The sequence below is a fragment of the Schistocerca serialis genome, chromosome 4 (genome assembly GCF_023864345.2).
Source record: "Schistocerca serialis cubense isolate TAMUIC-IGC-003099 chromosome 4, iqSchSeri2.2, whole genome shotgun sequence".
Taxonomy (NCBI): Eukaryota; Metazoa; Arthropoda; class Insecta; order Orthoptera; family Acrididae; genus Schistocerca; species Schistocerca serialis.
The window spans coordinates 229970036-229983162 of NC_064641.1; the positions used below are offsets into that span (position 1 = coordinate 229970036).

The 13127-nt window shown below is 38.4% G+C and overlaps 1 protein-coding gene across 1 annotated transcript in view; it reads left to right on the forward strand.

Annotated features, from left to right (window-relative positions):
- LOC126473958 (lipid droplet-regulating VLDL assembly factor AUP1-like) overlaps positions 1–13127 on the forward strand; it is a 94783-nt gene that overhangs the window by 58549 nt on the left and 23107 nt on the right. The window contains exon 7 of the mRNA XM_050101328.1: positions 5133–5292. Coding sequence (XP_049957285.1) covers positions 5133–5292 — 160 coding nt within the window. The remainder of the gene's footprint in view (positions 1–5132; positions 5293–13127) is intronic.

A 13127-nucleotide genomic window follows, 5' to 3' on the forward strand; every position in this document is an offset into this window, starting at 1 on the left:
TGGAGTATTGCCACAGTTGTGCGACTGGATTCATAAGTTCCTGTCAAAAACTTCACAGTTGTAGTAATTGATGGAAAGTCATTGAGTAAAACAGGAGTAATATCTGATGTTCCCCAAGGAAGTGTAATAGGCCCACTGCTGTTCCTAATCTACATAAACAGCATAGGAGACAATCTGAGCAGCCCCCTCAGAGTGTTTGCAGATGATTCTGTCATTTACCATCTTGTAAAGTCAACAGATGATCAAAACCAATTGCAAAATGATTTACAGAAGATATCTGTATGGTGCAAAAAGTGGCAATTGACTCCAAATAACTAAAAGTGTGAAGTCATCCACATGAATATTAAAACAAATCTGTTGAAATTTCAGTTATGCAATAAATCACACAAACCTAAAGGCTGTAAATTCAACTAAATACTTATTGAATACAATTAAAAATAACATAAATTGGAAAGACCATATAGATATCATCATGGATAAAGCAAACCAAAGACTGTGATGTATTGCCAGAACACTTAGAAAGTGCAACAGGTCTACTAGAGAGACTGCTTACATCACACTTGTCAGGCCTCTTCTGTAGTATTGCTGTGTGGTGTAGGATCTACATCAGGTGGGACTGGTGGAGCACTTTGGAAAAATTCAAGGAAAGGCAGCTCGTTTTTTATTTTCGAGAAAATGGGAGAGTGTGCCACAGACACGATCTGTGGCTGGGGTGGCAAACATTAAAACAAAGTGGTTTTTCATTGCGGCAGGATCCTCTCATGAAATTTTAATTACTAATTTTCTCCACAAATTGCAAAAATATTCTTTTGGTGCTCACCTACCAAGGGAGAAGTTATCAAGATAAAATAACAATATTATGAGATGGAATGTTGCTACTCACCATATAGCAGAGATGCTGAGTAGCAGATAGGCACAACAAAAAGACTATATGTGACTCAGCATCTCCGCTATATGGTGAGTAGCAACTTTCCTTCTCATAAAATTGTTACATTCCATCCTGGATTTTCCATGGTTTGATTTCATGATAAAATAAGAGATAGAAGAGCTCGATTTTCCTGCCTGCCATTGGAGAGTGGAACGTTAGAGAAAGAGCTTGAAGGTGGTTTTATGAACACACTGCCAGGCACTTAATTGTGAATAGCAGAGTAATTGTGTGGATATAGATGGAATGATTCCACAAACATGTAGTTTTAGGTGTATGTTAAAATGGTAGTACATTCGTAATTGCAGTGTCATTCATCAGTGAACAAGTTTGTCTGTGGAAAGAATTTTAGATCTGTCTATACTTTCCTGAATCTTGTGGAAAGAATTTTAGATCTGTCTATACTCTCCTGAATCTACAATACATTCCTGCAATCAAGTGTATGCATGTGTTATGTCTTAAGGGCAGTTACCCCTAGTGCAGACTAATTCAGTGGGGGACATGTCTGGTGATTATGATTTTATGTAGCACACACACAAAAGTTTGTCTGTAAGCATTTTACCAGTTGGAGAACATGTTATTCTAACATTGTAGAAAAGGTAACTCTTTGGGGACAGATGTCAGTTGAGTTGTATCGGGCATTCTTCATTGTTCTCTCATTGTAGGTGGTAGTAATTTCAGGCTACACATCATGGGCCAAGAGATTATTCTGAATGTTGTTTAGTATGCTTCTGGTTGATGCTACATGTAAGAATCATCATTGGTGGTGCCAAGGCTGAAACTGCTCTCAACACTAAATTTTGTCATTTATCCCTCCAGCTGCATGACAAAATTGGTGCTATTTTGTATTTTTGTATGTTGTTGTTGATACATTGTTTTTATTTTTGTTTCATTTGATCTGGTCCATTATAAATGTTTTTGTGAAAGCCTGTGAGTAACTAAAAATTACACATTTTTTATTTATTGCAGTAAAGTCAACAAAACAAAGCAGATTGAAAATGGGAGTCGTTTCCCAAAATGTGTTGTGTAAAATATGTATCTTGACTCCTAGCAAAAAAGTTAATTATAAACAAACCCAGTTCTGTTTCAAATGCCAGCTTTCAGAACTGTCCTAATATCAATTCTGAATGTTGATGTTTAATGTTGTGACTTCAGGTATCCATCAGTAAGGCTAATGAAAGGGGTTATCAATAAGGAATCTAATTCCATGTTGGTAACCCCTCTCGTTACCCTTACTGATTAGCTAAATGGTCAGTGTGTCTGCCTGTCATGAGGTGGAAGCAGGTTAAATGCCTGGTAATGTGAGAGACTTTTCCTTGGTGGTTGGCTTGCATTGGGATGTACTCACCCTTGCTAGGCCTGTTGAGGACCACCTCCTTGAATGATAAATTGCGACTCTACGGCTTGAAAGCTGACAGTGGCCAAGAGAGTGATTTGCTGATCCCATTCCCAACCATACTGCAGCCATATGACAGAGGATGGCATGGTGGCTGGTTTGTGTTACTTGATCTTCAGGGCCTGTTTGTTGAGTTACTTTCTTTTTCTTCTGTTTAATGAAAGACAACCTTTGTATCAAAGAAGAAGCTTGATAGCTTGAAGAAATTGATAGCTTCTGAACCCTATATTGAAGTATTTGTTACCAATGTTTTAGCGTATTCCATTAATTTAGTCATTTTGATCCATCTTAGTGTCTCTAAATGTTTTTGTTCTTGAGGCAGTCGTTATTTCATTATAAACATTAACAGCTTGTTGAGACTGAAATGCAAAGCTGCATCTTTAAAAGATTTGACAAAGTTTGCAGATACTGTGCATTGATGTTAGCTGCATTCTGACTTCGTACATCTGATGCACAAGCTTCAGGTCTCTAAATTGTTATAACAAATGTTATGTATTATTTTTCCCACTACACAAAAAAATAAAAACAAAATGTAAGAAAGTAATAAGAATTTATCAGTATAATAGGAGCACATGCAGTCGTTAGAGCGCCAATGAAATTGTTTCTCCTTCATTTTTTGTACAATGATATTGAAAGCTATCACTTACATGATAAGAGGGAGTATCAAATTTGACATATATATATATTTATTGAAATGTGAATTGGCAATTACAGGCTGGTCATAAAGCATTTATATAACATATAAAATTTCATTTATAGTTGGAACTGTAATGATGCAATGTTATAAAAGTATAAATATTAAATGTCTCCTTAGTTCCAGTAAAGTTTATGCTAGCAAGCTTAGAATATCACATAAAAGACTGGTAAAAATTGTAGCTTTTGTGTTACTGGAATGTATGCAGAGTTGCCATTAATCTTATAAACAGTTTCAAACAAGCATAGCTTACGGTGATTATACAGGGATGAAGAGTCTTGCACAGGATGGACAGTCATCAAGAGCCACATTAGACCAGCCTTGGGACTAAGGACGACGAGGACGACAACAACAAGTGTGTCAAATGTTCTTGTCAGTAACAAGTTCAAAATTTGCAGTTGCTTCCTTTGCTGTAAATATTTTTGTCATTTAGGCTGCTTCCTTGGATGATACCTGCACTGAAAAAATAAAGCATTTTGGACCTGCAGCCCTAAAATGGATTGCACATTTCATCAATAGTTTTGTCACTGTCATGCACATTCCAAAACTCTGGAGGAAAGCCAAATTAGTAACCCTGCTAAAACCGGGGAAAGAACCTATAGATCCACAAAACTTCAGGATTGTGTCACTTCCGTGTCATGTCTACAAGGCATTTGAAAGAATGGTTCTTGACAGAATTTGTGGCACAGTAGGTACCAAAATCATACCAGAACAAGTAGGATTTATGCCTGATAAATTGTGTTGTGGCCAAATATTCAATCTCACCCAAATGTAGAGGATGACTTCATACAGAAGCAGATAACTAAAGTCACTTTCTAAGGCCTCTGGGCTGCCTGTGATACTGTCAACCAACAGCTGTTCAAGTTTTATTACAAGACTGAGTATTTCCTATTCATGAAATTAGTGGAATGTCTCATTAAGAATTGATGTTTTTGTGTGATGCTACCAGGGAGATATAGTGAATGGAGAAGGCAAAAGAATGGCCTGCCCAAAGGCAGTGCCCTGTCACCAATTTTATGTGATTTCAATACAGTTGATCAGCCTATAAACAGTGAGACAAGACATTTTGTATACACAGTTGATACTATTGTGGCTGCACAAGGAAAATTTATTGCAGAAGTGCAAGGGAAACTGATGCAGACACTTGAAGATATACCTGACTTCTATGGAGAGAAGTCTGTGTAAAACTCAATGTGTGCCTTCCTTCTTAGAAACAAACATGCACTTAGGCAATTGAAAGTGCTGTGGCAGGGTCTGGAGTTGAACCATAATGATTAGCTGAAATGTCTGAGTATCCAAGTTGACAGGACTGACATTTGAGAAGCACTGTCAGAACATTAAAGGAGATGTATGTGCAAGGGATCATCATCCAGACTCAGCAGCAGGAAAAGGGGACCTCAGATTCAAAAATTCTGAGAACATTGGCTCTCTCAGAATGTTTCTCTGCAGCAGATTATGCAATACCTGTCTGGACAACTCAGCACATGCCAAATATGTCGACATAGCAATTAATGAGACAGAATCCATGGTGTTTGGCTGCCTAAAACCAATGCCAATTCAACAAATTTACCTCATTGTCGGCATAGCTCCACCCACAATCAGAAGGCAAGTCACAGTTGAAAGGAGGAAACTGTCTGATGATCACAGGCACCCATTTTATGACTACCAAATACAGCACAGCTGACTGAAGTCTCGATGAAGTCCATTGCAAATGACCAACCCTTGAAGATGAGCCACTGGAATTATGGCAAGAAAATTAATGGCAAAACTTTATTAATGAGACACTAATAAAGCCTAAAGAACAACTGACTGCTGGAATCCTCAACTGTTTCCGAGATGGAGGGCGCTTAACTGCTAGTAAGAACTGGTGTCACCCAGTGCAATACCAACCTGAGAAAATGTGAATATAAAGAGAATGACTCCAGTCAGTGTGTTGAAATACAAGGTCATCAACATCTAGTGATATGCCCAAAAATAGGTAAAAATTTGTGTTATAGTAAACGTTATAGCAAATGGCAAAGCTATCCACGTGGCTGATTATTGGAAATATGCAGTATAGTTGCTGACCCGGATATGTAAAGTAAATATTCATATAAACATTTTCGTGTGTCTTTCAGGCAGAGTGGGCGAAGAGACGTGCTGCAGAACTGCGTCGACAGGCGGCTGCGGCCAGAAGAGCTTTGGCTCAGGGAACAAGCAGTGATCTTCAAAGGATGGTAAGGCAGGTTGCGGAGGTTCTGCCCCGTGTGCCACATGAGGCCATCCTGCGAGATCTCAGTGAGTAAAAGTTTCACATCTTTGTCCAGTACTGAAACCTATCCTTCATTGCACATCTACATGTAAATAATATGCTGCAAGCCACCTAATGGTGTGTGGTGGAGGGTACTTCTGGTACCACTAGCTGCTTCCCTCTTCCCAGTTTCATTTGTGAATGACACTTAGGAAGAATCATTGTCAGTTAACCTCTCTACTACTACTACTACTACTACTACTACTACTACTACTACGTGGTCAGACCCAGTGGACCTGAAAATTACACATGCAAACATCACAGAAAATATTTATGTAAACAAATATGTTTCAAAATAAGAATAAATTCTCAAAATGTTTTGTGCTACACATGAAAAAATAAGTAAATGACAGATTTTCATTATCTAAATCATAAATGACACAGTTGTTGTTTGGTGAGATGTATGTGGGATGAAGTAACATGTTGTCCAGCTCTACCCAGAACATACTGTCTTGGCATTTCAACAGTAAACCTCTCAATGATGGACCAATCCTATCCTACCGGGTTACCTGGTAAGTCTCCCAGAATGATGAGCAGTACTCAAGAATTGGTCAGACAAGTGTGCAAGCCACTTCTTTCATGGATGAGTTACACTTCTTTAAAATTCTTCCTTTAAATCTGTCTGGCATCTTCATTTCGTACTGTTTGTTTTAACTTAATTTCGTTCAACATAATTGATGTTTTTGGAAAGCCTGCAACTGTGTCATTTATGATTTAGATAATGAAAATCTGTCAGTTACTTATCGTTTCATGTGTAGCACAAAACATTTTGAGAATTTATTCTTATTTTGAAACACATTTGTTTACATAAATATTTTTTGTGATGTTTGCATGTGTAATTTTCTGCCCCTTTTGCACTGTAGTTCTCTCTTTGAAGTTACTCAGCAACTGCAAAATTGTATAAAATAAGTCTTGGGATGTTTTTATATGCTAGTGTTAGAAACATTATTTTTGTCTGTCTTCTTACATGTATTGTTCCTCCTCCATCACACACATCACCACAAACATGCAAATCATCACTTGCACTGGCTTTTGTTTGTGTGTGTGTGTGTGTGTGTGTGTGTGTGTGTGTGTGTGTGTGTGTGTGTGTGAGATCAAAACATGTTACAGAAAACATGTTACAGAGAGATTATGACAGTATGATTCCACAGAGAGTTTGTATACAGCCAGAGCTGTTAATTTTTTCTGGACTGCATTATTTACATGAAGTTTTCAGTTACAAAATTTGTTTTACCATTATTCATTGTGAAAGTACTGATTATAAATATATTCAATTTTGTTGTAGATGTTGAGTAGTGTATGAGGAAATCAACATGTTTATGGAAATTACTACAGTTATTGTGTAAAGGAGAAACTTATGAAGGGAAAAAAAACTGTGTTGCTATATAGTTTTTCATTGTGATCTTTTCCACCTTACTTTTTGTGGTGTACAAGGATTTCCAGCTCCTCCATTAAACCCATTGTATGTGATTTTTAGAAGTGGTGGAGTTTCTCAACATCATCTTATACGTTTTCGAATGGGTGGCCAGGTTGTGTGCGTGTGTAGCTATTGCTGAATTTTCTGGTTGTGTGTGTAGCAGTTGATGTGTTCTGTGCATCTAATTTAAAAGTTCCTGCTAGTTTGTCGTATGCAATAGCCGAGGTGCAAGTTTTGTGTGTCATTTTGAAAATGCCTTAGGCTGCTGAGAATTTGTCTTTTTTATTGTTTAGGATGTGCACTATTTTCTGTTGTAGTGTGTTGTTTGTGGAGAAAACTACTTCCATTTTATCGTAAATTTGATTGTATTATTGGTTCCATGTAAAGAGCCAGGAATTTTTTTTTTGTCTGTCATTGAACTGGGAAGTCATTAGACACTGTCATAAATGTCACAGCTGAATGCCTAAAACTTAATAGCACTAATTTCTAGTTTTGTGTGTAGAAAATCACAGCTTCAAGATACACAGTAAAAAGACAGCTTCCAACAACACAATTCTTGCCACAACATGTCACCCAAAAGCACACAAGAAAGGTGAATACAAAACAATGGTATACAGAGTAAACAAAATTTCATGGAACAAAGAGGATAGGGAGAAAGAATTATACATCATTAAGCAAATTGCAGTGGCTAATGACTTATCCAGTTCAGCAGTAGACAAAATGGAGAAAAAATAGAAAAAAGAATAAATTTTCTATAGTACAAAAACTTAAATACTTAGATACACACACTCTTTATACTGATCATTTCACTTCAAGAAAACCTCTTTCTTACTGGAATTTACTTTCAAAAGCTATTATTCTTTGAACTAACTCTGTATAGTCATTTACCAGATTCTAGTGACTTGGCTACACTCTGATTGAATTTTACGTAAGCTAACTTTTGCTATAACACTTTGCAATTGTTAAGAAAACAATTTAAGTGGTGCCTCTTTATATTAACTTGGCACTTCATAAGTCTGTAAAATAGGATCCTCGGATTCATCAAACACTAGAATGGAACCCTATATAGGTGTATGGTTAGGATGAAATAAAAGGGTGACCCACATTCTTTAAAGTTCAGGAATGGTTACTAAAACACAGTTCAAATTTAATGGTTCACACGGTACAAAAGTAAATTTACTGTAAAAAAATTGTATCTGGTGGCTGTAGGCTCGGATGTGGTGAACAATTATGGCAGCTTACACTACCCACACTACAGCCTTCAAGAATCTTGCTGTGTGGGCTAAATTTCTCTTCTTGGCGTCATTCAATTCTAGTTACAGTAGCCCATCAACTCACAGCTATGCCTTAAGCCATTTGCAGTCTCCATCCAAGACATTTTGTGCGAATTTGCAGGCAAAGCTGCTTCTGCTCCATAAAGGTGCTGCCTCAATCACTGCTGCCTACAGACTGTTTGTGATACTTCCCGTGCTTGCTCTAGGTAGCGCATCAGTTCACCCTTGCCAACTCCCCAGAACCACATTTGTTTTAGACAAAAGCACAATGGCTTTTACTTAACACCTATTTCTTATATTGTTGCAAAGTATGACCATTTCTTAAATTGTCAACTTTACATGAACATGGACAATTAATACACACAAATATTTTTAAATTTAATTTGATTTAAAATACATTGATTTAGCATAAATTGATTTAACATAATAAACAGTTTACATAGTATTTTACTTATATTATTCACATACAATACAAAGAACTTCAACCTCCAGTATAGTACACTTTACTTTACATATACAGAAAATATAGTACCAAGCTGCGAAAATTTTAAAGCAAAAAAAATTATAAAACTTTAAATGAACCATAAACAAATATTGTTATAAACTGTGTAAACAAATGACATGTTAGGTTTTTCCTTTGGTGGTTATGAGACAGCTAGTTAAATTACTAACGTGATATTTTTCATACGTTGAATGTGAAAGGGTTTGGTTGAAAAAATCATGATTACTGCCTTGAGATGCTGATAAAATATTTATTTAAACAAGTTTTGGTTGACTGACCATCATCACATTCTTAAAAGCATTTACAGCATCACATTAGGCATATATAAAATCATTGATGCCAGATAAATAAAACAATGACTTTGTCACTGTTGTCACATTGTAATATAAATTATGTCATGTATATAGAAATTGGGGCCATGACTGTTGCGTGGGGAGAGGTCAAGACTGTAGGATGGGTGCTAGAGTATCTCCCAGTTGTCCGTAATGGATAGGGTTGAATTCCTGGATCAACTGGCATCTTGTGTCAAACTACGTCCAGCCCAGAACTTGGCACACCATTCCGCAGTGTTGATTTCTGACAGAAATGCTGCCGCATACACAATTTTCAGTCTCCGATGGATGTCTACCAGTGTTTGTCCTTTGGCAGCCAAGAAAAGAATAACAGCATGTGGTACTGTTTGGATGCATTTTGTAATAATGTCACCACAATTCGTGTTTCCACATCACCTACTGCAGGCACCTCAGAAGGACACAAATGCCACACTAATCCCATGCCTACATATTGGTGGTTGTATACCGGTATTGGAGTCACACTATATTGCATATACACTGCAGCAGTGCCTTGAAACAAACTTTTTGACCACTCTTTATATATTGACAGTGTAATTTATATTATGATGTGACAGTGGTGACCAGTTCGTAATTTTATTGTATGATGCCATTGATTCAAATTCACCTAAATATAATGCTGTTAAGAATGTGATGATGCTCAGTCGACCAAACCTGGTTATCTAAATAATGATTTTATCAGCAGCTCAAACCAGTAATTACATTTTACAGATATGTTAGAGACGTGGAGAACAACCTCCTGAAAATACATTTAAAGGTTCAGATTGAAAGAGGAAGGTGATGTAAATATTTGCAATGTGTGTTAAATTTAAAAATTGTACTGTTCCAATCAATAATCAACACTGTTTTGAGACAAATGGGTAATAGTGAGTAATGTGTTCACTTACAACATATATAAAACAAAATAACTAGCAGCTGCTATTTTGGTTATTTCAAGTGCCTTGAACACTTTAGAATAAATCACTTACTGTTCAAATGCCATCAACCATCTCCATTCCCGTAAGTTATTTGAAAAACCCTTACATCACTTTTAAATTCAGGAATGCAGGGATATTCAAGCTGGCATGGATGCAGTTATATTGCCAGTGGAACTGTGTGCTGTATATGAGAGCAGACTGAAAAGCAACATTTAATACTGAAATCAGGCTTGTTGTGTGGCAGTTGATGGCTGGAGTGCTGACACATTATCTGCGAATCCAGTTATGCTGGCAACTGATGTGATATAGGGACCGTATCAACACATACCGCATGAACAACAGCCTGAAGATGGTGCATTGGAGTGTTGAAACTGGTTGCAACAAAATAAAATACAATCATAAGGATGGCTGTAAGTGTTTTATTCTGTCACAATAGTAAACAGTTGTCGTTCCAAAGAACTCCTGCCAAATGGATGGACATACAAAAACAAGACAGAGATTGCTGCTAAAACATTAATCAACTACTTCGACAAGGCCACAACTTTCTAAAATCATGCCCTAGAATAAGATTCATTCAATCTGAGATTTTGCTTGCCACACCTAGAATAGCTTTTTGTAACCCTGCCAATCTCTGTTACATCCTTGTCAGATGCTACGTTCCTTCTGCACCCATCTCCCTACCCAATGGCCCCTTTCCCTGCAACTATCCCTGCTGCAAGACTTGCCCTTTGCACCCTCCTACCACCAGCTAACTATACCAGCTCTGTGACTGGCAAAACATGTATCAAAGGGAGGGCCACCTCTGAAAGCAAACATGTCATATACAAGCTGTTATGTAAACACTGTTCAGCCTTTTACATCAACATGACTACCACCAATTTGTCAGTAAGGATGAAAGGGCATAGGCAAAGGGTGTATACCAGCAACACACAATACAGTACCCTGTTGCAGAGGATGCTCTGCAATATGACAGTCGCGACCTCAGTGCCTATTTCACATGTGCCATCTGGACTCTTAGCACGGACACCAGTTCCTCAGAAGTCCACAGGTGGAAACTAGCACTGCAATATGCCCTTGGTTCTCACCAACCACATGGCCATAATTTACATTAATTTCTTCTTTTTTAGCATTTCTTCATGGTAACTACTACTTTCTTCACTCTATTTTTCTCTATCTTTCATTTTCTGGCCTGTCTGTTTTTTTGCCACCCCCATCCCACCTCTGTTACATACAATTCACTTAGCTTTTCACTCGTTTTGACTCAATCACAATGTTTTAGCAGTAATCTCTGGCTTACATGTTACTTGTATTCCACCTTTAAGCTCTCAGGTTTTCAAATCTCGTCTAGTGCAATCATTCTTTTCTTTGCATGCCGTCCAGTAAGTCTCCCCTGACCAGGGGTTCTGGGTGACTTTTCTGATCTCTACCTCTTTTCCTAAACCTCTCTAGTTCCTTTCCTTTCAACCCTCCTTCCCCTTCAGCCCTTCTGTTGAAAGCTTGCATAAGTAAAACCATATACGAACTTATGTCTGGAAATGCATGGTTTCCATGCTAGAGACCATTTATTCACTCATATATTGTTAATGATACTGTGGTCTAATACACACTGTACCATGCAGCCACAGTTACTGTATGTGTTGAAAATGGTTTCCATGTGCCTCCACACAAGCGTGTACATGCCACAGCATGTTCTGTCTCACATGTTCACATTGGCCAGGTTGCATTCAAACAGTGTTAAAGGCAGCATGAATACGCTGCTCCAGTGTCTCCACATCTAGAATGGGCTCTGCATGCATGATACTTTTAACCCCATAACTAGAAATTTCATGGGTTGAGATCCGGTGAAAAAGCAGGCCATAACTAGAAATTTCATGGTTTGAGATCCAGTGAACAAGCAGGCTGTGCAACTAGACCCCCTCGTCCGATCCATTGACCAGGGAAGACACGATTGAGATGCGTCCGGATGTAAATGGCAAAGTGGGCCAGAGTGCGATCACATAGCAGCCACATAGCTCTTTGAATCATCAAGGGCACTTCTTCCCGTAGGGGAGGCAAAGTCACCTGCAAGAAAAACCAATATTTCCGGCCTGTTAGGCAACGTGGAAGGAAGACTGGTCATGAAATACGGTTGCCAGTTATCCTGGCCCACACATTCTGGCTGCACCAATGCTGATGATTCGCAGTCACCATAGCATGGTTGTTCTGCATACTATCTCACAGATGACTGTTAGGAAAGTTGAAGATACCACTACGTCTAAAGGTGGCCTTGTCTGTGAATAGGATGGATGTCACAAATTCCGGAATCGTGGTTGCCCGATGAAGAACCCAATGACAAAACTGCTCTCAATATAGAAAGTCTGTCACTAGGAAACCCTGCACATGCTTTAAGTGATAAGCGTAGTAACAGCTGTCACGGAGAATGTTCCACATGGTCATCTGGCTTACCCTATACTGGCAGGCCAACTGCCTGGTACTGACACGGTGGTCACCTTCCACAGTGTTTATCACATTTTCCTCCAAGTCTGGTGTCCAAACATTTCGGGTACATCCTTCATGATTTCTTGTTTCCTGAAACGACCCTGTCTTGTACAAATGGCAAAACACTGTTGCAAACATTGAATGCTGTTATTGTTGTTGTCAGGGATAGGTCTCCTGATAAAACCTTGCTGCCCACCACCCATGCCATTTGCCTTTTCATAAGTAAACACCACATTGGCAACCTCAAGATTCGAATATGGAACCATTGTGTACAACACTGTATCACGTCCACTACAAGTTGAGTCAGAGAGAAAAGTGAATTGGACACAACATTACCAATTACTGTGGCAGGAGAGGGTGCTGGGGCATGATATATAAGGAACAGTACCACTCTCTAGGAGGAAACCAAGCATACTGTAACTGTGGCTGCATGGTACAGTGTGTTTTAGATTGCAGTCTCTGTAACAAAGTATGGATGAATAAACGGTCTCTAGCATGGAAACCATGTATTTTCGGACTTAAGTTCATTAGACTTTTTTGTTCTGTATCGTCTCCTCCATCAATCCCTAGAGCTTGTAAATGGTGGAAAAAACCACCTTGTGTGTGTGTGTGTGTGTGTGTGTGTGTGTGTGTGGTGAGAGAGAGAGAGACAGAGAGAGAGATCCACCTGCATCTGGATCTTGTCAAAGACCCCTGGTGTGCTTGCACTAGAGTGTGCTCACACCATAATCATATTGTCATACACTCATCACAACTGTGATGCTGAGAGGTAGTCACTTCCCATTGTGGTTTGTCTGTCTGTCTGTCTGTCTTCAACTTCTTTACTTGGAAAATCCCTACCATTGATCTCCACTTTAGGATATTTGTGGGGCTTAATATAATGT